This window comes from Emydura macquarii, unplaced genomic scaffold (genome assembly GCF_026122565.2).
Source record: "Emydura macquarii macquarii isolate MOO-44397 ecotype Brisbane River unplaced genomic scaffold, CSIRO-AGI_Emac_v2 contig_3328, whole genome shotgun sequence".
NCBI lineage: Eukaryota > Metazoa > Chordata > Testudines > Chelidae > Emydura > Emydura macquarii.
Window position 1 is genome coordinate 5381757 of NW_027133465.1, and position 26881 is coordinate 5408637.

The window sequence follows — 26881 nt, forward strand, 5'->3', positions numbered from 1 at the left end:
CTCTGAAGTCTATGATTATACAGATGTCTGTATGACAGTGATACTCAGACTAAGGCTTGGGAGCTGCAAGTGGCTCTTCAATATGTCTCCTACTGTTCTTTGCAGCACATGATATTAAAACAGTCTGATTTAATTATTAACCAATCTAAGTTATTAAGCAGCCAGAATGCTTTTACTGTGTTATTAACCAACTGTCGTTGGTAAAATAATATCTGGTCAGTCATTTTGCTGTGATTATACATATATTAAATGAAACAATGAATTCACACTACTACAGCTCTTCTGGGTAATGTTGATTGCTAATTTGGCTCCTGAACCACTGAGATCTTAATATCACTGCTATATGTCTTAGGTCACACTGCTCAAGCCACATACCAGGCTAGATATTGCCAAGCAATATATATAAAGTGCTTCAACATAAAACAAGTTATTTAACACAGGAAGTTCAACAATCAACTATTAAGTCAACTCATCGTAGTTCCAAGTTCTCCTTGCAGCTCTGTGTTTTAAAACATGACAGAAATAGCCATCAAAAGCTTCACTTCGAGGTCACAGCCCTTCAACAGAAGAGTTGCATCATGAATCATTCCAGTTTTGCTTTAAAAGCACAAGAGAGAGATGAAAGAGAATGAAGAGTGCTCTTCTAGGATGGGGAAATGTCTTCTGACGTAACCACTCCATCCTCAAGGAGAAGTGTTAAGGCACTGATTCTCTAGCAACTCCATCGCTCCCCAGAAAAAGGAAAAGTCAACTAGTCAACTCCCTGCTCTCTCTGCCCCCACCCTGCCACAAAGGGTATGATGAACTCGTTGGCATATTGGTAAAAAGGGAAGCAAAGTCAGTCAGTGCATTAGTGGGAATTTTCCATTTATTTAAGATGAGACAATCTGGTTTCCTGTTCTAATTTCTGCTACTATGACTCTCCAGTTTTTCTAAGTTATGTTTTCATTAGAATGAAGATGCCTTGAAGAGAGGGAGGGGAGACATTCTAGATACTGTCTAGTGTCCCCTCCCCCCAGTTCTTACACATTCTCAGGAAGTTCAGATTTCTTTGATTTAAACTATGGTAAAAATTCCCTTCTTCCAGCTCTGAAAGTAGCACAAGCCGGTTCTCTTAACACAGCACATGAAAAATAGTTTTGACTGCTCAGATGCTAGCATGTGCATTCAATGCTAAGGCATTTGTAAATCACCCATAATGGTTCCAAAGCTGTTCACTACAAGCTGCTGCCACTGTCTCCCATTACATTATTTAGAACGCTGCACGTACTATCGCAGCAGTGCGCAAACTTTTCCAGTCACGACCCACTTACCATTCACGGAATTGGTTGCATCCCCCCTCCATTACTTGTAATCTGAAGCAATCCCAGACTTCTGCACTGCTGCTGGCAGTGATGCGGCCTTCAGAGCTGGGCGGCTGGAGAGTGGCGACTGCTGGCCGGGGCTTTCATGTTGTTTGCAGTTCGGGAGGACTATTATTTTAATCCTGCACTGCCATACCCATTCTATTTTTAGCCCATTCCTGCTATCATAGCAGCGGGTCCTGCAGGATCCCAGTTTCTTCACACAAACCCCAGAGAACCTAAGGAGCTCACCCCCGAGTTTGTGCACCACTGTACCATCGGACACCCACAAATATGACTGGATGTTTGGAGCTGACCTGTTCTGTAATGGGTTTGTGTCAGCAGTCCAGGCAGTAGGGAAGGGGGAGGGGGAAGGTCACAGCAAAGAAATATCCTGCCTCAAATGTTATTCATAGTAGCTGATCAATAAAGTATCTAAAGTGGGTTCTCATTGCAACAAAAATGCCAGTACAGATCTAGTGTGCTGTATGCACAACAACAAAAAATATACTGCAGGGAATTAAACTCCCCTCACAAAGTAACAGACCAGATCTAATAAGGTATTTTCTGTTCTAAAGTCCTAAGGTAGGATTCCATGGCAATAACCTGATACAAAAGCATAAATCACCTACAGCTTTAAACATCTCAGTTGGGATTCAAAGAAAAGAATGTCTTAAGTATAGACAAAAGAAATGGCCAGCAATTAGTTGCACCTTAGATGGCTAAATAAATATTATATATACTTGTTTACAAAAATGTTTCCACGGGCTTTTTTTGTTTGTTTGTTGTTATATATTGTCACTCTTCCACAGTCTCCATTCTTTGGGTTCTTACTTCTCCAGCAATATTATCACTGTTTTAAACATTACACTTCCCAACATGGATGCAGTGTAACCATGTTAATTAGGCAGGAAAGAATCAGCATTTCCATTCAAAAGCACTGGAAATCAGTTTCATATTGATAAGGCAAGTTATGTGATTATATTTGGAAAGTGTTACATTAATATAACAGGTGGTAGAACAGTTTTATTAAAGGGTTAAGGTAGAATATTAAAGCACAGCAGGAAAGATTAGGTTTCTGTCTGGAATTCAGTAACAATAAAGGAACCTCTTGTTTTTAAGAGCAGGTTAGACAAGCATCTGTCAGGAATGGTCTAGTTATTAGTCAAGCCTTCAGAGGAGGGGACTGGACTAGATGACCTACTGAGGTCCCTTCCAGTCCTACACTTCTAAGATTCTTTGGCTTCTCATTGACTCAGAGGCTGAAAGAGCCTCAGGCCCTCCCCAAAATATCCAACTTTTGCTTATACCCAACCTTGAGTGCCAAGCAGGGCACTTCATTCTAGAGGGCAGAGGAGGGGAGGAGTTTACACACCTAATTCCCTCCTCATTTTATATATTCAGAAGAGGCCAGGCTTCTATGCCATCTCCTGTTTCCAGGCTTTCCTCCCGACCTTTCCAGAGACTCCATGTCCTTTTTCTATTGGTAAACCTTGCAGAGCTGACAACTAGCAGCTAAGGGAGTCGGCTGTTGTTCACTGATTATTCTGTAGGGTTATCGCAAAGCCCTCCCCCAAGAGACAATAGAGTCTATGGACCCTAAAAACAAATGCCTGGATCTAAAAGCCAAGAACTCCTGCAGAGAACTCGCAGCTCTGCTACCAATTTGTTGCACTGCCTCACACACTTCACAGCCTTTTGTGTCTTGAACCCTCTCCTTCCATATGTCTAACAGGGCAATACCACCATCACAGGGGATTTTGGGGATTAGCTTTTTGTACTGCTTTGAAGATGTGTAGAACTACACACATGCTAAGTATTAAACAGTTTTCTTTTAACTTGCAGCAAACAGCAGCCTGGGATTTTGATCGCAACCCTTGATTAATGCTATCAAGAAACTTGTCTTAATTGTCTCATTACAGTTTGTAAAGTCAGCCAACGAGGCCCAGGTCCACCCTGACTCCGCCAACACAGAGGGTTCCATTTTCAAAGATCCAACGTACGCTGGGGGACATGTTTAGTTCAAACAGGAATCGGAGTTTATAAGAGGGCTAATGAGCTACCAACATTCAATAAGCAGGTTCTGTAATGCTGAGCTGCACATCTCCGGTTACACTTCAAGGCAAGGTAGTACAAAGAGTTGGTTCAGGGGCTGCAGAAGAGAGAGCAGCCTCTGTTACCCATTGAAAGGGTATATAAAGCCAGTCTCCCATTGCAAGGAGAGAGAAAGGGGACAGACTGGAGCCATATAAATTACACATTAAACAAGGACAGAATGAAGCATTAGAAACAGGGTTCGGAGGAAGTGTAGTCCAGTGATTAGAAGCAAGGGAGCTCGACCGTCAGGACTCCAGGGTTTTTATTTTCAATTCAGTTACTTACTCTAAACTTGGGAAAGTCACTTAGTACATTGTTGTGCCTCCTTTTCCTCCCCATTTGTAAACTTAAAAAAAAAATGATCTCCCTGTGTCACAGGGGGCTTTCGTGGGGATGAACTGCTTTGAGATCTTTGAATGAAAGTTGCTAAATCATTGCAGGACATTAGGAATTACTGATACTGACAACATACAAGCCAACAGCCCACATTCATCTAAATGCCATCCACACCATGGGCAATTTGCAGCATTACCCAGCCACTGACAAATCAAAATTTTCAAATTTGCCACATTCCCAGCTACCTTAGAATCTCTTTATGACAATAGAAACAAGGAAAACCTCAACGGCAGTAATAACTGTCAGGAAAACCTCAACGGCAGTAATAACCATTTGTGTGTTACAGGAGTTAAGCCAGATGAAGGCTTTGCTTGGCAGAGCTTCCTGGTGTTCATGGGGATCCAGTGGGATTGTTATCAAAGGGCTCCAGATAAAGAACGGATAATGATGTCTGTTGGAAGTGCTGTTTGGAGAATGGCATTTTGTTCTCCATGATGTTAGGCTCAATAATCTGCGCCAGGCTAGCTGGCTGACATGGCACCTCCTCTGTACCCTGAAGAAGCAGAACTTGTGGTTTCTCTTGAGCAGCTCTCTCAACGCCAACATCATATTCAGAGGGGAGGCAGTGCTGCCTACAGGTTAGCACAAAGAACTAGGAGTCAAGACCCTTGGGCTCCATTCTTCACTCTTCCACGGATTCATCTCGCAACAATTTGACTTCTGTGCCTCATCTGCCCAGCTGTGATGAGGCCTCCCTCGCAAACGGTGCTATGACATTTGCTTGTAACGCATCCAAAAGCCTCTGGAGAAAAGCACTACAGAAGTGAAGATATTACACTCACTCTGAGAGACAAAAAAGTGCCACTAAAAGCTATATTTGGGGGCTGAGGTTGACTAAAGATGTTCAGGATTGGGGTTTAGCCCTAAAGTTTGGTGATGCTGACATTAATATTGCACTCATGGAAACCAGTGTGAAGGTTAGGGGAGAGCCGGATGATCGGGTTCTCTGGAACAGGTTCTGGCATGCGACATTTAGCCTAAACTGTTTAAAGTAAAAACCCTGGAGTCCTGACGGTCGAATTCCCCTGCTTCTAACCACTGGACTACACTTCCTCCAAATCCTGTTTCTAATGCTTCGTTCTGTCCTTGTTATCAGAGTGTAACTTATATGGCTCCAGTCTGCCCCCTTTCTCCCTCCTTGCAATGGGTAACTTGCTGATATACCTTTTCAATGGGTAACAGAGGCTGCTCTCTCTTCTGCAGCCCTTGAACCAGCTCTTTGTACTACCTTGCCTTGAAGTGTAACCGGAGATGTGCAGCTCAGCACTACAGAACCTGCTTATTGAATGCTGGTAGTTCATTAGCCCTCTTATAAACTCCAATTCCTACTTAGAGGCACTTCAGTTGATGCCAGCTCATCAGGTTCATGAGGACACCTGGACTGTCAGCCAGAAGTGTTGTAACAGGTTGGATCAGCAAAAGTTGCATAGAGAGTTTCAATTTCTCCATGTAAAGATACCAAAAAAACATTAAAAAGGGGCCACCTCTGAGGCAGGAGCCCCATGGTCCTAGCTAGGGGACCTTTAAAGCAATCTCTCTGTAATGGACTGGCTAGGATACATGTCTCAACTGCCCTCTTTTTGATGGAATGTCAGACTTCTTTAAACTGTGTGATCCATCAACTTCTAGCACAGCAGCTCCCAAACTATAGTGGTCTATGGACAGAGCTGGCCAGTTACGTGGTTGGTGCTGGCTCTCCTTATACTGAGCTGTTTCTTCACTGCAAATAGCCTGCTGGTCTCTAAAGAGCCAGTTTAGCTACTTCTATTAGAGGTTGTTGCTATATAAAAGGAACTGGACCATAGTGATGGCTCACTAGATCTGGAGCTGTCGGATACCAATGGAAGAAAACCATCCCAGGAAGAAGAGAATGAGGCAGCCAAGCAATACAGGGGACAAAAGGATTAGGAGCAAGTGTGCGTGCTTGGGGAAAAGACAAGCTGCTACCATCTGGTGGAGAAGAATAGAGCAACTGAAGAACACAATATTCAGAGGGCCAAAAACAAGTTCAACTTTTATCCCAAAGGACACCCCACTTACTGCACACTAGACAATGGTTTCCAGACACTGCTTCTGCGTGTGAGCAGTTATCGTAGTTGCCATATGAATGTAATTAGTGACAAACAGGGGAAGTTGTTTTCCTGATGACTAATGGGAGGGGAAGTCTGAAAGTCTCTGGTCCATGCTGTGGAGGTGTTAATAATCCCAGCTCTTCTAGTTGGCCAGAGTGAGTGAGCCAAAACACTACACTGTGCATCTAATAGGGATTGTACTGTAATTCAAGTGGGAGAGGTCCGTGTGTTTGAATTAGAAGAGCCAGAGATTTCTTCCTGCTATCAGCCATAAAAAGAGATGTACAATTAGAACATGGAGAATAGCTGATCAGTTAAGTACTTTGCAACCACGGAATCATTATGCTCAATTATTCCTGACAGGGTCCAGGATTCACAGCACAGAATGAGGCTAACTTGCTGAACACAAATACTTAAACTGTACACAAGGGATTTAAAACAAAACCATACTAGAGGCATCAAGGCAAAAACCAGTTCATAAGCCAGGGGGAACTACGTAAGGACAAACAGATTTACATGTCCATAATTAATGTCTCAGTGTTAGGACAGCAAAACTAAAGAACATATTCCATGACGCAGAGCAGAAGCAAATTAGACTATTATTAAATTGGACTCGAAAGCATTAACATTTTCAAATAACAAAAGTTTATATATTTCCAGTCTCCAGCCTAAAATTTACTGTCATAAATAAAAACAAATTGACAGTCAGTCTCCAACCGAAAGCTGGAAAGGAAATTCAATCGCAGTGAGACACAGTTCTACACGATTTCGTTCTTTAAACTCCAATTCTCCATCTTTGTGGATTTTCATCCATTTGGAGGCCAGAATGGACCATTGTGATCACCTAGTCTGATCTCTTGTATAAACACAGATCATAGAACTTCCCCATCATAATTTCTAGAGCAGATCTTTTAGAAAAAAGATCCAATCTCCATTTTAAAATTGCTGTGATGGAGAATCCATCATGACCCTTGGTAAATTGAACCAATGGGTAGATACTCTCTCAGGTAAAAATGTATGCCTTATTTCCAGTGTGAGTTTCTCTAGATCCAATGGCTGGAAGCTGAAACACATTATACCTTTCTCCACTATATTAAAGAGCGAAATATACAATATTTGTTCCCCATGTAGATACTCAGACTAATCCAGTCACCCCCCAACCTTCTCTCTTCTCAAGTTCCTTGAGTCTATTACCATAAGGCATGTTTTCTAAGCCTTTAATCAGCCTCATGGCTCTTCTCTGAATCCACGCCCATTTATCAACACCCTTCTTGAACTGCAGGCACCAGAATGGCCTATGTTCTCTGCTCCTAGAGGTATGCATTTTCATTTAGCCATATAGAAAAAGATATTGTTTGCTTGTGCTCAGTTTACCAAGCAAGCCAGGTCTCTTTGAACCAATGACTTGTCCTCTACATTGTTTATCACTCACCCAATGTGTGTGTCATCTGCAAACTTTATCAGTGATTATTTTATGTTTTGTTCCAGGTCATTGATAAAAACATTAAATAGAGTAGGGCCAGGACCTCACAGGGGAACACCCGTTCGATGACTATTTCCCAAGTATAATTATATTTTGAGACCCATCAGTTATTAAATGGATTAAAAATTGGCTATGTGCCATGTTAATTTTATATCACTTTAGTTTTTTAATCAAAACATCTTGTGGTATCAAGTCAAATGCCTTACAGAAGTCTAAGTATATGACATCAACACTATTGCCTTTATCAATTAAGCTTGTAATCTCATTAAAAAGATATCAAGTTAGTTTGACAGCATCTATTTTCCACAAATCCATGCTGATTTGCATTAATTATATTACATTTCATTAATTCTTTAGAAGTCCTGTATCTGCCACTCCATCATTTTGCCAGGGATCAATGTGAAGCTGACAGGCCTATAGTTATCAGTATCATCCCATTTACCCTTTTTGAAAATTGGCACAACAGTAGCTTTTTTCCAGTCTTCTGAAATTTTCCCTGTGCTCCAAGACTTATTGAAAGATCAACATTAGAGGGCCAACAATTAGAGCTCGTAAGACAGCTCTTTTAAAACTCTTAGATGCAAGTTATCTGGACATGCTGATTTAAAAATGTCTAACTTGAGTAGCTTATGTTTAACATCCTTCAGAGATACTACTGGAATGGAAAGAGTGCTATCACCGTATGATGAGACTATATCATCTATTTTTTCCCCAAGTATACATAAAATATTTATTGAACACTGTCTTTTCTGCATTATTGATAATTCCAGCATTTCCATTTAGTATTGGACCAACACCATTGTTTTAATTCTTTTTGTTTCTAATATGTTTTAGAAACTCCTTATTGTCCCTACCTCTGCTGGCCACAGATTTCTCCTTGTGTCCTTCAGCTTCCATTATCAATTTTATACAATCCCTGACTTCTGATTTATGTTCATTACTATAAACTTCCCTTTTCTTACCCCCTCCACGCTCCCCCTTTTTTTTTTAAATAGCTGCCATCACCTCCCCTCGAAACCAGGTCAGTTTTGTAGCCAGCACAGCCTTCTTCCTCAGTTGTGGGATCAGGGCTTTGGGGACAACTAGTACAGTGTTCTTAAATGATTTTCAATTATCATTCACATTTTTCTAATTAAATTCTTCCTCCCAGATGATCTGGCTCATAAGTGTTTTCAGCTTTGTGAAATTGGCCCTATTAAAGTACCAAGTATACATATTACTGGTCTGGATTTCTGCTTGTACATTATAAATGTGATCAAGTCATGATCACTTGTACCTATGTTACCATTCATTTTTCAAGTTTTGTGATCAGTTCCTCTATATGTTAGGACAAGGTTTGATCGAGAATTCCTGCATGTTGGCTACAACATTTTGAGAGTCAGGAAACTGTCATCTATATTGTTTAGACATTCCAGGAATGTTTTAGTACTGGTATTTTATCTGTTATGACATTGACAACTCGGAAAACATGATTTTGAATGCTTATGAATCAGTAACTCAGAAAAGGGCAATGCCTTTTTGACAGAGTGCCCCTCCCCTTCCCCTTTTGCCCACTTAATCCTTCCTACATAGCATATAACCACTGATTTTAACATTCCACTTGTGCAAATCATCCCACCACATTTCAGTAGGACCAGCTAGATTGAATTTATGCTCATAAATGAGCCATTCCAATTCCCCTTGTTTTTTACCTTGGCTCCTAGCATTGGTATGTAGGCACTCAAGAATTTCTTCTCTTCATTTGTTCTCGATTTCTCAATTGTGTGCTAATTCAGTGCTCATATCTCCCTTCTTTTTTACCCCTCCACCCTAGCTACTCTAGTTAGTCTAGCCTCAAGGAGATTGGTTCCTCTTCTACTGAGATGGAGGTCATCCAAACTATACAGCCCCTCTCACCATAGAAGGTGGACCAATGTTACACAAAACCAAAACCCTACATCCTACACCACTTGTCTAAGCCAGCATATCCTGATTTTAAAAAGATGTTCAGGTTATTTCCCTTCCTTCACTATATGGGTTGTATATTTAGCCATCAAAAGGCTGTGGATTTCAGCTGTGTTTGATGGGTAGGTAGAGGGTTAAAAGTTATTTTCTTTATACAGATTATTTCAATCCAAAGACTCCCAAACCTGTTTAACACATGCACACACACACACACACACACACACACACACAATGCAGCTGAAGGAAAGAAAAAAAGTGTTTTTCCAAGAAACCTCCTAGAAGTGCCATAAAGTCTAATGCCCATACATAGGGGACAGGAGCGCTGTGATTAAGTTGACTCATTCATTGTCAACCGCATGATTGTCTATTGGATGCTTATTCCAACTATCCAAAGCTTTCTGACGCTGCACACTTGGGTTGCAGATCTCACAAAGACCGGTGATTTGGTGAGGCTGCCAGTATTTCCTGGTTTTGATGACCTAATATGGTATTTCAGCCAGAAGTACAGACATAGGTGAAAGCGAAAAGTGATGAGAGAAGACTGTGTTTAACCTCAAGTTTTCAAACCTCAAATATTTCAAGTTACATGTGAATGATGGTTTAGGGGATTTGCTCCATCATAACCCCAGGAGCTGGTCACCAAAATTCATTCGATATTTTTAAATTACTGACATGCAACCGAGCCATAAGACAGCTTGTTTATTTTTGCTACATGGATTGGCAAGAAATTACTGATTACACTGTGATTTTGTGGACTTTTCCAAACAAAAATTCCTCTCCCAGGGATGAGATCTCAGGCACTCGGACAATATGGTTACAGGAGCAGCATAACCACCTCGGAGTGAACAGAGAGATTCTGAACCATAGAAGATTAGAATTGGAAGGGACCTCAGGACGTCATTTAGTACAACCCACTGTTCTAAGCAGGACCAACCCCAACTAAACCATCCCAGCCAGGGCTTTGTCAAGCTGTACCTTAAAATCCTTTAAGGATGGAGATTCCACCACCTCCCTAGGTAACCCATTCCAGTGCTTCACCACCCTACTAGTAAAAAAGCTTTTCCTGAACATGATTGCACTTCTACAATAACAAAAGAGCACTGACTTCTAATTTATGCCTGTGTGACACACCTGATTTTCACCAAAGTGAAAAGAGAATCAAACCTTCCAATCCCATATCAGTCCTGATGGGTTTTAAAAGAGACTGAGGCAGCAGATGAATCTGAACTACAGCAGTGCTAGTGAACACTGCTGTAATATTGTAATACCCAGCAACAAGCCATTTAAGGTAAAGCCTGTGAGCTACATATAGACCACCACATTTATATGCTGCAACTAGAAAAGCTGCTCTGTAGGTGTTTAATTGCTTGGAATCCATCAACTGGAAAGTTTTAACAGGGACTATCTATAGAAACTACTATTTCTGCATTAGATCTTTCAAAACACAAACGGCAACTATATGCCAAACAGTTGGTACTGATCCTTCGTGCTTCTAGGTCTGCAAATCATATACTGGAGCAGGGTGTCTCATTAAGATGAAGAACTGATCTAATCAGAACTTCCTTATTCAAATACCATCTGAGAAAGTGGTCACTAAATAATTTGTTCCATACCAAGTAGGATGCTAGTAAGAATAATACAAGAACACAAGCAAAATTGTCTCCTTTTTATGAAGCCTCCAATTAATATTTTAAAACCAAGAAAGGCAATATCACCACTAGGTTAGGAAAACCACACTTAACAGAAAAGGAGATGTAAGCACTGTGGCTTCTACCCATTCTTCAAAATTAATACAAAAAGGAAATCAAATCTGCAAGAAGCGTGTGGACTTTTTTCATCAGAAGGTTATAGAAGGGTAAGAGACAATTACAATTTCACACTGCTCTCTTACAAAAATGTGAAACTCAAGCTTACAATTAAAATTCTAATTTTCATTTGAATCTTTCACACAGCAGGAAGCCTGATCTGCATTTTTATAAGTTGCAAGGGCGAAGGGGATGGGACTTGAAAACCATGGCTCGTGGCTAGGAACTTGATCCACATGGACTTCACTGGAGATTTCAAGGGTGTTCCAGCCTTCTGGCCTGGACCCACACCAGACAAGCGAACGGCATTTGACAATGGCACACCCTCCCACAACTGCTGCTGACAGCTGTTGTTCTGCTCGTCTGCACAAGGTAAGCGGAATTCAACATCCCATGCAGCAATCCATGCTGGTTTTAGAGTACAACAAAGGGTCAAATGCACCTTGCTCCAGCGACTGATGAGTTCACTGACCACATCTACAGGGCTACCATTTAATCGCAGATGAGAGTGGATGCAGCGGGCAGGAGGTTGTCTGATTCCCATTGTCAAACGCTGCTCCCTTTTTGAGCATGGGCAGAGCTTAGCAACACACCGAACACCACACAATAAGTTATACTGAAAACAGTGGAGTCCTAACGGCAGCTGAGGGTGTAATTGCAGCCAGCAGCCTGTCTCCTTGCAACTACAGGGCAAGGACAAAACTGCACCAGCTACAGATTTTCATCTGCAAGCCTTACTGAACAATTTGTATTCATCAGGCAATTTGAGGATACCAGCACAGGCAAATGTCACGGCTGGGTGCACATCATTTTGAGATGATTAACATATGTACATTGCTATCCTAATTAAGCGCAAGGCTTTGGAATCCTGGCAAGTTGCCAAAAACGCCCATGGAGGCAAGAAGTGTGGACATTCAGAGCATCAAATCAATAGTTAACTTCCTCAAAGAGTTAACCATACTAGGACGACTGCTTAATACTTGTAGATGGTTCTGTATCACCATCATCATAGTAGCCAATGCCCACACCGGAGTCAAGCAATAGGCCATTTCAGAGTTGGTTCACATCCACTTTCTCTCCCCCTGCACAGAATTTCAGTGGCTAAACAGATTTACTGCAAATTCAGTCATTACTTAAGATGGTTAAATATTCAGGGTCAGGGTCTTCCACCCCTACACAATTTGAGGAACATCTAACTCCTCAGGTGATGCAATAAAAGTCAGAAGAACTACTTGCAAAGTAAGGCACTAGTAGGGAAGAAAAAAAACCTATTCTAATGCTGCAGGCTCCATAGCTTTTGCTTCCAAATTATTTCTGTATTCCGGATCCTCGAGCACTATCTCATAGCAACTCGGCATGATGTGATGTACAGGATGCATATGTCCGGTCACCCTCTGATGATAGAAGTAGGTACCCTATCTGCTCAGTGGGCCAATCACCGCCACAACCTGCAGGAAGTTTCTTTCTGCTGAATTGATCAAGACCTCTCTTTTTGGAGCTGAAGATCTTCTGCTCATGTGCATGCTCTGGCAGTATCTGTTCTCTGCACCACATGGATTCACTATGGCAGGAAAAGGAGTGAAAGCTGAGGAAGAGTGGACGAACAGAACAGAGGATGCTAGAACAAAGCCTAGGAAAACATACTCAAGAACCAATTAAAAGCATCTCCATGGCCAAGAGGTAAACGGCCTCTACTTTTGATATAAATGTTGTGACAATGCTTTATTCTAGGCATTCATATCTGTCAATTTGTTTTCATCTACAATAATACGGGGTTTTCAGGAAGACCACAAATAAGGCCTCTTAGAATCTCAGTTTAGTCTGGCCCTACCTAACCTTGTTTACTCACCACCTCTTTAAATTCTTGTTCACTATTTCAAGTTATGAGACTCTATATAGACAAACAGAACAAAAATTAGCTGAACTATGCAATGGGGTTAAAATTGCCAACTCTTCACTTACCTTTCAGAATGCTGATGCCCACATGGGAGGACATAAAAAGTCCAGTGCAAACAGCTTTAAACAATGTATTAATTTCTTTAGCACAATGGTAGATTCATGATTCAATCTTGTGGATGACAATTTATGGCAACAGAACCAAGATCAGTGCAAGATGAGGCAATTTTCACTCGAAAATAAAGGCTTTGCATACCACCTGGGCATCACTCCTGAACATTACCCTTACTACCAATCTTTCCTATAAATATTTAGCTAGTAAATTTAGTGTTCTGGCTAGTAGGTTTCTCTATTTTTAAAGCCCTTCTTACTATCCCCATCAAATGGTAAATATACTTGAAGTGTTTTAAGTAAGTATCTAAATTAAAACACACACACGTACGCCTGCTGCTGAAAAACTGGATTTCCATCATTTTTGTGTGACACATCAAAACCCAACAATCAAACAGCACCACCCTCAGAGCTGCGCACAGTTTCTGCAGACGCCAGTAATGCCTGAGAAGACATAAAAATAGCAATGTTGACTACAGAAGCGATTACACAGCACAAGAAAATATTTTCAACTTTGTTTTACACACACAACACACACACGGCTGACTTTTTAAACCAGCACAGGAATCACAAACCCAACTCTACACCACCACCGGATACAATTCACAATCAGAAGTATTTTGGCAAAAGCCTTTTAGTGCAGAAAAGTAATTCTACTCAACACTGTATTTCTCAACATTCTGACCCAGTTTTCTGGCCCTGTAGTACATGCTTTAAATAACAGTTGCTACAGCAAAACTCTGAGCACTGAGAAACAAACAAGATCAGTTTGGTCAAAGCTTTTTTTTTTGGGGCCCAGTGTGCATTTTTAAAAAAAATAATATACACTAGAAACTGTATAGTGTTGGAACAAGAGAAATAATAGTAACTGATCTAAGGAGTAAAATATATTTAGTGCTGTCCAGGGGGTTGGAATAAAGAGACATCTGTCACACACGAGCATTCAGACTTTTCATAGGTCTTGCTGCAAGTGGAGTTAGAACTCACGAAGTGCCACATGGACAGCTCTAGACACTGAAGTCCTTTCTTTATCCATGAAATAAGTGCAGCACTAAAAATCAGTCAAAGTTTCACCATATTCCCCTGCCATAATACCTAAACCAGGGGTGTCAAACATCCAGCCCGCGGGCCGGATACAACCCACCAACCTTTTTGGTCCAGCCCCTGGCATGCTGCCACCAGAGAGTACGCCGCCACGAGATGTTGCGGCATCGCGCGTTGCCACGAGATCTGTGTACTCTGGCGGCAGCACGTGGAGCGCTGTGTGCATGAGACACAGCGCTCCTAAAGCGCCTAGTATTTTGATGTATGGTATGTATGGCCTACTTGAAGTACATTTAATTCAAATCTGGCTCACCACAGCAAATGAGTTTGACACCCCGACCTAAGCTCTGCCCTGGTGGGATGGAAACCCCCTCAGTATCAAGGGAATAGTCTGCTTTCCATAGCCTGTTCAGTCTCTGTTTAGCTGGTTCTCACTGATCTGTTTTCCTTCACCTACAATGAAACCACTCAGCACCTTCCGCAACCTAACTGCCAAAACTCAGCACTAACTGTGGTATACGTCTCAGAGCTGGCTGCTCCAGGAAGCAAAAATGCACTGGAGATTTGAAGTACCCAAGATTGATGATGCTAATAATGAATAAAATATTATGAATATTTAGCTCGTATCAGTAGATCTCAAAGCACTTTATGAAAGAGACTGGCACCGTCATCCCCCATTGAGGAGGTAACGGAGGCACAGAGAGATGAAGTGACCATTCCAAGGTCACCCAGCAGGCCAGTAGTAGAGCTGAGAGTGGAACCCAGGTCCCACCCAAGTTCCAGCCCGGTGTTCTGTCCACTAGGCCACACTGCTTTGAAGAGGAACCTGGGTGCAGTACTGTGTCATCAGAATTGCTTCACCAGGGAGGTAACATCTGCCAGCCAGGAAGCCATAGGCTCTTAAACAGAACAAATTAAACAAAGGAGACAGAATGGAAGTCTCCTCATAAATGCAAGGGGCAGAACACATAGATTAAAGTGAGAGGTCATGACACAAACTGACAAGGTCCATCTAATTCACAAGCATGAGGACTGAGAACAGGGATAGACACATCCTCTTCTGCCACAGCAACGAAGGGTCAGGAGCTCTAATGGTTTTAGTTAAAAATGCATAACTCAAAGAAATCCCAAGGACACCAGGGACAGTAATTTCTGTGCTTCACCTAACTAACACATAAAGCAATCAGACTGCTCGGCAGCAGATCTATTGAGAGCACTCTTCTTTTCTTTTTTTTAAACTGAATCCTAATTTCACATTCAAGGCCAGCCTTCAGGTTTTCCATGCCTGGCTATAAATTCAAAAAATTAATATGAACAAGGGATGCGCAGGGCCCCACATGGGGGGGGGGGGGGGTTTGGTACACTTTACCGGGGCCGGGGGCCCAGCTCAGGCTGCAACCCCCATTACGGGAGGAGGCTCATGTTTAAAGTTTGAACTGGGCCCGAAAAAAATTATGCTTGGGCCCTGGGGATGCGTATGGCAGGAGACACCTGGTTACCAACCTTTGTCGTGTCGTCATGTGACCGCTGGTACCGTTTCCAGCGGCAGCCATAGATTCCTGTCAGACATGACAAACATAACTGCGGCTCGTAGTACTGTAGTGGTTGGTGTTTAACCATGCTCTTTCCAGCTCTTCAGTAGCACGCTATCAGAAATCCATCAGGTCTTGGGAGTGCCCTAAAAAGAGACGAGAGGGAAGCTGTGAAATCTGAGATATTTTAAGATGCATTACTTGATGGAAGCAGAACATGGTTCATAGTTTGAACTGGAGAATGGTAGTCAGGACTCCCGGGTTGTATTCTCTTCGCATTTTAATATTAAGGTCTGGTTCCTCAGTTGGTACAAGTCTAAATTACTTCACTGATTTACCTCAGGTGAGGGGCTGGTCCTAAGTACCTAGAGATGCCTGGAAAGCAAGATAATTCAGGTTTCCAGCTGTCTCTTTCTTCCTACACTGGTGAGTTGTTAGCCAGTGTTCTCAGGAGTGCATTGCATGTCCCTCACAATCCACTCCAACCCATGCTTTGAATGGTGCTGATGGGACTTGCAGCTAGCCAAAGGCCCCTCCCATTACACAGACACCCATTCTCTTCCCAAAAGAGTTCACGCATTAGGCACTGAAAAAGTTGCATATACTGTCATTACCGTGACACACATAAAAGGCTAGTTTCCCCACTCCCTCTTAGCCCCTTCCATCCACCCACACGGGAACTCAGACGTTCTGTTCTGTTCCGAAGAGTTCTTGTCACAAAGCTATAGTTTATATTTAGACGCTTGCTTTTGTCTCAGCTGATATCTGCAGCAGATGTCCTTAGTTATCCAATGGATTTGACTATTAAAAATCAGCGTTAGCAAAAGGGAACTTAAGATTTATTGCCTACACGACTGACACCATTGCTCGGAAATCTGGCATACTGTACACAACTACTGTTTGATGCTAGGACTAGTGGTGTTCTCCATTCCCTTCCTACACACTCTCACCCCCCTACCACTACTCTTCATCCATGTTTGTAGATTTTCTATGTGGACAATAACCCTTAGAGAGATTCCCACCCCTTAGTAATTGCCATGCTTCTTTTCACCCTGGATCCACGTGTTCAATTCTTGATATTTCCAGTCAAGGGTCCGGCTAGATAACACTAGATAACTCAGCCCCTTTCTCCCACCCGCTGTGCTCTGTGCATCACCCCCTGCTAATATTAGCGGGGACCATGATTGGGTCTCACCAGGATCCAGGACCATCAATGCCTTGAAGCAAGTTGCATATCATGCTAATGTCCATGATTTACATGTTCTAAAACAGAGCTGGGAACAGCACAGTATTAATTCCTATTCACGCACATTCCTGAGAGCAAGAGAAGATACAGTTGCAAAATGCCTTAAAAGCGCCACCTCAGTAACAGCACCCTCAGATCCAGCCACAAACGTTCAATAGCACCCTGTAATTTTGCCTTGAAAATGTTCCTTCCCCTTGACTGAAAAATCCCAACTCCCTCATATAATAATACATAAAGTTAGAAGGAGCTTCTTAATGACAGGAATTCAACTGAATTCTCAAGCACAACAGAACAAGAGTCCACAATCTACAACCCCTATAATTTAACACGCAGTGAGAGGTGCTTCTTTCTGCAATGAACAAACAGTTGGTACATCTTGATTGTCTTCTGCACAAGTATTAGTCAAAGGCTGTATACACTTTTTCTTTCCTAGACAATTAAAACCCAAGAGTGCCCACCCCCCATCTTCTCACAAGCCTCTATTGCAGTAATGCTTGGTTTAAAGGTACACAAGAGACTTAAATAATATCTCTGAACTAGCGATGGGCCTAAACTGCAAAATGGAAAATGCCCAACACTTCAGAACATTAAGGGCCATTTGCAAAACTTAAATCTGGATTTAAAGGATGCATCTTGACAAGTTTTGTGGGTGTTCAGATATAAGCAGACATGTGCCTAGAACAAATTAAAAGAAAGATGCACAACATATTACCTTTTATCCTTTGCTCTATATTGAAAGCTACTTTAAATCAGATGTTAAACTACCAACCCAGCTAGTGGTGGATTGATCAGCCAATATTCTTCCCTAGTATTTTATACTCCACAGTTTAGGCTTTTTTCAAAAGAAGTTTGGCCTCTCAATCTTTGAGACTGCAAAGAAAACATTTAGCATGTCAGATGTCTGCCCGGCCCTGTCTACACTGGCCACTGTCTCAAGAGCTTATCACCACTGTAGCACCCACAAGGGCAGCAGTGGTGGGATAACTAGAGTAGTCAAGGTGCAGATGTTTTAACCACCATGCTAGACTGCAGGGTTGATACCACCAATGGAGTTGCACCTGTGGTGACAATAAGGTGACCAGATGTCCCGATTTTATAGGGACAGTCCCTATATCTGGGGCTTTTCTTATCTAGGCGTCTATTACCCCCCTTCCCCATCCTGATTTTTCACACTTGCTATCTGGTAAGGAAATTTTAGGGCAGAGAATAGTGTAGACAGCCCCTGAGTCTTCAGAGGCATGAAACAATAGCTCTAAGGAGAATCAACTGCCACTACTATTTCATTTCAATGTAATTTAAACTCTGTCGCCTAATAGTGCAAATAATCGCCATTTAACTATTTTGCTGCTGATCGAAGTGTCTAAGAAAGGAGAGAGAGGGGTGATCGTATTGTGAAGACTGGCATCATCTACAGTGAGTGGTATCTCACTGTGGGTCAGGAGTGGGCAGAACTTAGATTCTGGGGAAGAACAGCCATTATAAAAACATACCTGATCAACAGAAAGCATTCCTATATCACTCTAAAGCCAAACATGATTTCACCAGTCTGACACAGGAAAAAAACTTCTCTTCCTTGAGACTTTTACTGAATATTTTAACTGCAAATTCGTACACGCTGTGCTACAAACATGAGACTAAATGGGACCATTTGCTCAGTTTTTCCCATTTGGAAGCCATTGGCAGCTGTCCATTCTTTCCTGCAGCTTAGCACATTTAGAGAAACTTGTGCTAGGCTGCGCCCAACACCAGTGAAACACACACATACATACACACACACACACACCCCCCAGATTGTGAAAGCTGGCGCATCAAGAGGCCTTTCAACAGAGGTCCCATTGATCACAATGCAGCAGATGCCTGGACGCTGTGGATGCACTTCAGAAAAAAAATTAAAAATAAAAAACCCTAAAAAAAGGGCTTTGCTTCTATTCCTAATAATATTAGGACTTGTCTTTTCTTTGTAGATGTGGTCTCTGGATGGCAATGATAGGTGGAACAGTTTCACCTGTAAATCACTGGTTAAAGCAGGGACCTGAGCCAAATTTAAAAGCATGAAGTTCAGTCCAACCTTAATTCAAGCCTCAACTGGTGTCTCCATAATTACAGTGACACACAGGGAGTTCAGCACAGGGCCCCATTGTGCTAGGTGCTGTACAAACCCAGCCAGAGACAGCCCTGCCCAAAAGACCTTACAATCTAAATGGACAAAAGAGATATTGAGGGAAAAGAAACGGAGGCAAAGTGACATGCCCAAGGTCACACAGCAGGTCAGTAGCAGTAGGAATGTATTCCAGGTCTCCCAACTGCCTGTCTAGTTGGTAATTAGACCATAGGATCCTTGGATTGAATGGGTGAATAACTGCTCTTCTCACCCTGTCAACGAGATCCTTCCAGATCAGGATGGAAACCCACTGACTGTTCTACCCAGACTGTAGCTGCACGGTAGATAAGATAGAGTATTTCATTCTCCAGGGCAATTGCTCCAGTCCCTTTCCCCCCAGCATGAGACTAAAATACACACTGGATCAATTGCAGCCCCCCCGGCACACCCAGGAGCCCCTCATTTTGCAAGCAAGGCCATTTGATAGTGAACAACAAAGAGCTGCAGTGCAGCACATATCTCAGGAGCTGTCTTCAGATCATGTAATCATTTGGTTTGAGTGACAGTATTACCTTGGGTGCTATAGCCAATGGCCGTTTCACCTGGTAGTAATTTCTTGGCTCTTTGATTGCACTTAGGGGGTGCAGAATGTTGCATCATCAGCTGCTGACTCTCATGCCAGCACTGCACCGGGCAGGCAATTGCTACGGGTGTGGAAGGAAAAGTGTCAGTTTAGGCTGGAGGTGACAAACAGGAGTGAATGAAGAGAAAGGGTATCCACCCTGCGATACGGGATACAGATGTGCAGAGTTAAAGGGCTCTACCTCACCTTGAAACAATGATATTGGGTAAAAGGTTGACAGTTTGGAAGTTCAGTTAAGCCCTCAAGTGATTCCACCCAGCACCCTCCTTCTATTTCCTTCTACTTTCAGAGCGTCATATAGTGGAATCATAGTGCTCAGCAAACTGAGGACCAGGTAGGTGGATGCACGATGGACTCTGTCAGAACCTTTACTTTTAGAGCCAGTTCTGGTCAGGTTTCATGAATCCATCTTCCCTAGCTTTGGAAGAATACGAAACAGATCACCATTTGCACATTTCCCTTAAATACTAACAGACTACGCCTGATATTGCTAAAGCTATTAAATGCGCCTGGTTACAAGCAGGAATCTAGAGATTTCTAAAGGCCTCAATCATCAGGTTTTTATTGCATTTATTTATTGCATTCCATTGACGTGGTATCTGGGTGTATGTTAAATGGTTTCAATTTGGGATATTAGCATTCCAGGGAAGAAGTGTAAAGACAATACACTTATACAATACAGTCCTGGTCACATACCTAAGAGTTGAAGGTTTCCCAGTTTTGTGAATGAAAATAAAAAAATGGGTACAAAGAACTTTTCACTACTAAAAACACAGCCAAAGTCACATTATATTTCCATTGGGAATAACTCCATAGGTCTGGGCCAGCTACCAAGAATACCCTGCCTGCAGCTCATCCTTGTGTGAATAAGTTCCAGCACTTGCAACAACCAAAGTGTATGTGGTAGACTAGAAATGGAGAGACGGGTCCACATGGGAACTAGAAGGTAGTAAAACTAAAAGTGCAACAGTGAGGCATGTTTGTCTCTCCAGGTGAGACCACTTATGATCTCAGTGCAAGGCAAAATCAACAACTAGTTTGGGCTGTGAATAGGAAGCATTGACTAGCACCTTTCAATTCCACCCAAGAGTCTGGACAGCCAGCGCAAAGAGCAGAGTATCAAATTTATTATCTATTTTTAAACAACATCTGCCAGTTATCTAGAGCATCCTTTCAGCATTCCACATTTGGAAGGTCCACTGGCCAGCCAGGCTAAGTGGCGTTCTAGACCCCAATGCTGCAATCAAATCCATATGGGCAGACCCTGACCCCTTTGCGGACCTGCACTAACTGCCGTGGATCTCTGTGGATCCAACTGCAAATGCAGAGCCTAAAAGGCATATGCAAAAAATAAGTACCCCAAAACATATGCCAAGAAATCCAAGGTAAAAATTAAACACACTAAAATGTAACACCTAAAGTGGTTTTGATTTGAATTACAGTACAATGTTGCCAGCATAAAGTACTCCCACTCCCCTGTGTATGTCGCTAGGTAACAAACAGAAGTCCATGAGGAAAAAGATATACAAGGCTGATGAATAACAGAGACAACAAGGGACCTTCTGCCTAACGGAAATCAGGCTGATAAAATTTCCACATCGTGTTTACCATCTAGCCAGGGATTTTGTGCTTAGTCTGAGATCATCTCTTGAATATTTACTCCCCCTGCAACTAGAAATGATTCTGACAGAAGTTGAAAGACTGTATCCTACAGTCACTGTTCCCATGACATCTGCAGCTCTGACATGGAGAATGCAGCCTATGAATCATTCAATCTTCTGCTGGCTAGCATTACATATAGAAATAAAACCAGAAACAAGACAACAAATCAATTATTAAAATTCAGCAACACACACCAGAAAAAACCCACAAGCCTGTCAACCTTGACTTTAAAGATGCACCATCTGTCAATAGCTACACATTTTGTGCTGCTAAATAAGTGACCTGATTGCCAGTAAGCATGTCCAAGGAAAAATGATTTGTTTGCAAATACAGCAGCAGCATTTTATGAAGACTTTATGGAGTACAATTAGCATATGTTTCTTTACAGAGATACTAGGATGTAGGCGCACATTACATACAGTGTGAAAATTATTCCTGTCTGATCACTTTCAAGCAAAGCAAATTAATTTATTCATGACAAAAACATAAAAGGAAACTTTAGCCAAAATTTGACCTGACAGTTTGGGGTTTACATTAAACACACACACACACACACTTTCCCTGGGGAGCATAGGTTGTTTTTAGTAGCATATTACAGCGGTGCTTAGAGGCCCCAACTGAGATCAGCAGCACATTGTGTTAGGCTCTGTACAGACACAATGTAGCAGTCGTTGCTTTAAAAAGCTTAGATCCTAAACAGACAAAATAGGCACACATTTTTAAAGAGAGAAGCATAATGGAAACATTTTCTACAGCTAAAGCCTATCTCCTCAATCATTGCAGCATTGCACTGATGCACTCACTAGAAACTAAAGTGAAACTGACTTAGATTCAATTAAAAACGGAATCTTAATTCCAAGTAGAATAAAATGCAAAACGTAAGTAGTACTGAAAGATACAGGCTAATGTTAAGTTATTTGTTATACGGATATGGAAAATTAAGTGGTTTAATAAGAATATTTAACTTGGCTGTGCCTTGTTAATGAAGTAGGATGCATTTCACAAACCCTCTTTCTAATCTTCCATCATTTCCCTGGTTTTTATTTGCCATCCTAGTTTCATGCAGTTCAATCTCCCACTCTGCTCATGACATCTAGGCCACATGACTTTTCAATATTCACAAGCAAGCAGTTTAGAGCCCTGATTAAACACCCACATGTAACAATGTTGGGATTAGCTACACCTCTGCCCACTTTGTTGCCTCCTCAAGGGCAACGCTCAAGGTCTCAGACATCCAGCTATCACCCCTCTATGGGCAGGAACCCACACCCCCCTCTCCCTGCTGTCCAGGGATTTTGGCTTGCGGTCCCCATGCAATTCACTGCGATATCCCAGCAGGTCTGACCTTAATCCAGCACCTGCAGCTGGCTCTCTCTCAGGGGACAGTGACAGGGTTACTGGTGGCCAGCCACCTTTCACAGAGCACAGTGCTTTTCATTTTAGGAGGAAAAAAGTATTAGGGAAAACAATCATAAAACAATCACCAATCTACACACGTTAGCTTACCAGGTGTCACCCCATCTTCCACACAGAAACCTGACAAGGTGCCATTCCTTCAAACCCTTGCAGCAGAGTTTTGCCCTCTTGGTCACAATCTTATATCAGTGTTTGGATCCAAGTGAAGGACTGTGTTACTTCAGGCTGACACGTCATAGTTTGTTTTCCCCAGACTTCCTGAAACAGGTAACCCTCTCTCCCCCCCCTGCTGAAGCTTCAAAGGCTGCATATCACCATAACTGGCACTGGAGACTTTGCATTAATCATCTCTCAGTGATTCCGAACTCCACAGGAAACCCACCCGAGAAGCCAGAAACCGAACACTTCCGGCTCCAAAAGTCCACGAATATTTTACGTACCTCTGGCACATCTCAGTAGAACAGCACTTCCAAGGTCTCACATAAGACGGAAAGCAGGGCAGCAATGCTATTTTAAGGTCCAGTGTTCTGACCTCTTCCACTTACAGTTTTGCAAGAGAGTAGTGAGGACAGGAGTTGAAAGAAAAGAAAACCTGCTAGAACTACCACAGCTTCTCTGCTTCTGCCCCACCTGGCCACGTACATTATCCTGCACCTGTTTGCAGCCTCTCTGATCCAAGGTACCTCTCTGAATGACTCCAGAACAATCACACTTCTTGATAGGTTCAGTCAAGATCCAACTAACTGGTTCATAAACAGTAGAGGGAACAGTAGATCTTCCAGAGCCGTTAGTAGTAGAGCTGAGAGAGAATCAGGATACAACTCACAGATGACCTAATGAATGGCTGAGTATCTGAAGCCCTATTTGGTCAAGACTTTTCTTGGCTGATGAAAGCTGTGGCCTTCTGGAAGGCCTCCAATAGTCAAGAATTGCTTCAAAATACCCAGCAAATAAGGGGCATTTCAGTCCTATATGGCTCTGTCTCCTAGGAAAAAAATCTTTATCTCCACTGCTTTAAGAAAAGCCAATATACTGGACTACAGAAACAGAATGAGCTAGGATGACAGGAGCAAAAAGAAAGAAAAAGATTGGAGAGAAATACCATTGTGGAGCTAAGGCCTTATCCGAGCAAAGGACACAGATATGGAGCATGTGTGTTAATAACGGGATGGGGCTTTCAAAGTGAGATTTTCACAAGTGCTCAGCTCTGGCCTAATTCTCCTCCCACTGATAGCCAATGGTAAGATTCCCATTGACTTCAAGGGCAATGGAATTAGGCCAATGCAGAGAGATGTTGAAAATCCCACCCTCCAACTACATCACCAGTTCAAATCCTGCCACCACTGCTGTGACCAAGAGTCTGATCAAGAGTCCCATCTGATGGCTATGCAGTGGCCTCTTTGAAGTAAGGGGGCAGTCTCAATGCAGTCTTTAGGAGGACAGGTATGCACATCACAAGTGCATCCCACCTCAACTGGCGTGCACATGTGCCAGCAGCCCTGCCCTCTCTTGGAGGCCATCTCAGCAAAGAGGCCAAGATCACTGTTCCCTGTGACTCACAGAGATGGTCCCTCCAGCTCAGGGTTGAGGTACATGGGTGGGCCTGAGTGGAGAAAGCTTTCCCTGACCACACTGCTGTGCTGTGAATAGAAGCAGGTCTTCAGACTCCAGGGAAAATCAGTTTGAGACCTTTCACTTAATTTTTTAAAGAGCATTTAGAAAATCTTTCATAGGCTATATATGGAAAAAAACCTCAGAAGCCAAACTTTAGTTCCTACTTCTTGCATTGACATGAAGGATAGTAACTCATGAGCTCAAATTCATTGTGACTCATAGGATGTGAATTTATTATTCATCTCCATATAAATCAAATAGCCACATCTCTCGCTACAAGTTACACAGAGTTAATCGTATTTCAAACATTAATAAGCATGAGTGCCAGACACTGATTAAATGAAAAGATTATTGATAGCCAATTATTCCATCCTGGTGAATACTTGTATAGGCATTCATTTCAATTCCGAGTGCCTAATTACACTGGAAAATGCTGATTTTCTTTAAATGCTTCCTAGATAAGTAAATAGAAATGAAGTTCCTAAGGAACAGACTCTCCAACTCCAAGTGCAATAAAACCATGCCTCTATAAGGTTCTTCTACCCAACTGGGATTGTAATGAAATGTAAAGTTCTTGATTTCATGACCAACCTGAAACCATTAAGTTTTAAAAGGAACTGGCCTTAGTTTACTGTAGCCCTAAGAGAAAAGAAACTTTATATCTTCCATCTTGCCGTCACAGGTACTTGCTGCTTCTCTGGGTATAGTGCACCCAACACTGTACTATTCAGATGGCTAAACAAAGTTAACATGAATCCAAAAGGATTGCCCACTAGTGAGCTCAGTTCACTCTTCTCTCACCATTTCTAGGATGAGGAGCGCAAGGTTTTTCTGTTCTTATGCCAATTTACCTACAGGAAAACTGCGGTATGGGAACATTTGCATTTAGGGCTCAGTCCTATCAAGGTGCTAAGCACTCTGGCCCCAATCCAGTAGAGCACTAGACTTCAATGGGGCTATATTTAAATGCATGTTTAAAAATAAGGCGGATGTGCTCTGCTGGACCAAGCCCTTAATCCAGAAGGTGGAGAGGCTAATGGTCATTCTCAGTTCCTGTGAAAGAGCTCCAGAGACACAGAACAGCTTCTGATTAGGCTTCATCTCCACTTTTCTCTATACTCAACCTATCATCAAGAGTGCCATTGTCCTAGAGGATTCCAGCTGCTCCAGGAAGTATGGCGTGTGGGGTGGGCAGGATGGAAAAATAAGTAAGGGACAGCATATATTTCACCATGACAGACATTGTGCATTGCTTTATATCTGAAGTTCTAGTCTGTGAAATAATCTCCCAAGAGAAGGGATGTGGTGGCAGTTGCCTCAATAAAGACATTTCAAACTAGACTGGACAGAACACTAATGAACAACCTGATGCGAACAATGCCACGCTGGCAGAGAGATCACTTGTGAGTCAAAATATCCCCCCACCCCCAATCTCTAACATCTATGATTTCATGTACCAGAGCCCCATTGCTAGAGATCTTCCTCTCACCATTTCTGTTCTAGGAAAGTTTATTTTTCCTATGATCTATACTGAAGGAAGTTTCTGCACACATGAATACGACATAGGTCAGTGGTTTTCAACCGTGGACCATTACAAATTTTGAATGGAGGTGTGGACCCCTTTGGAAATCTTAGGAAGTCTATGGACTCCCAGAGCTCCACAGACCACAGGTTGAAAACCAGGAACATAAACAATACTTTAAAATGCAGATGACCACCTATCTCACTGGTGAGCACAGAGCTATAGTTATAAGTCAAAAGAAAGCAAATATATCATGTCTATTTACGCTGATTGTGTAAACATTTGCAAGAGTCACTTAGACCAGAAATGAATTATGACTAGTGGGACAACCCAGCCTCCATTAGACATTTATGGACTAGCATTAACAATAAATCAAAATAGCCAGAGACCAGCAAGCTGATGGAGCTTGTTTGATCTGACAGACTAGTTCCAGAAGCATGGCACCAACATTATGTCACTTTAAGGGTGACAACAGTGAAAGTCCTTCCAGTTCGCAACATGTGTGACAAAACCATGGCTACACTGGAAGCAGAGGAGACACTGAGCGTTAGCAATCACTTATATCCGCTTCCATGTGCAAGATTGTAAAAAATGACGTTAATGTTAAGGGAACGGGATGATCATAACCATCCCCCACCACATGTAAAATTTGCCATTCAGGAGTTTCTACAACCAGAAACACATTTTCAAAACTACATTCTGACCTAGGGGTTTGTTTGTTTTTTGTCCTCCAGCTGATGAGAATTCAATATCAAAGATAACACTTCAAAAGGGACTATAGAGGAAAAACAAACTTTAATCTCACTAAGTAAATAAGTACAACATATACTAACTCACTTTAAAGTCTTTATTCAAGATTTTCAAAAGACAAGAGGCATATTTCGTCCCGAGCATTCAGGGAAGAATGAGAAGTTGGGGGATGATTTAGAAGGAGTCACCCACATTAGTCTTTTA

At 42.2% G+C, this 26881-nt stretch overlaps 1 protein-coding gene across 6 annotated transcripts in view; it reads right to left on the reverse strand.

Annotated features, from left to right (window-relative positions):
• Window positions 1-26881, reverse strand: part of GDPD5 (glycerophosphodiester phosphodiesterase domain containing 5) — a 308016-nt gene that overhangs the window by 184400 nt on the left and 96735 nt on the right. For all 6 annotated transcript variants that reach the window (XM_067533310.1, XM_067533314.1, XM_067533311.1 and 3 more), the window contains exon 3: window positions 15695-15869. In XM_067533310.1, the coding sequence (XP_067389411.1) occupies window positions 15695-15811 (117 nt within the window). In that variant the 5' untranslated portion in view covers window positions 15812-15869. The remainder of the gene's footprint in view (window positions 1-15694; window positions 15870-26881) is intronic.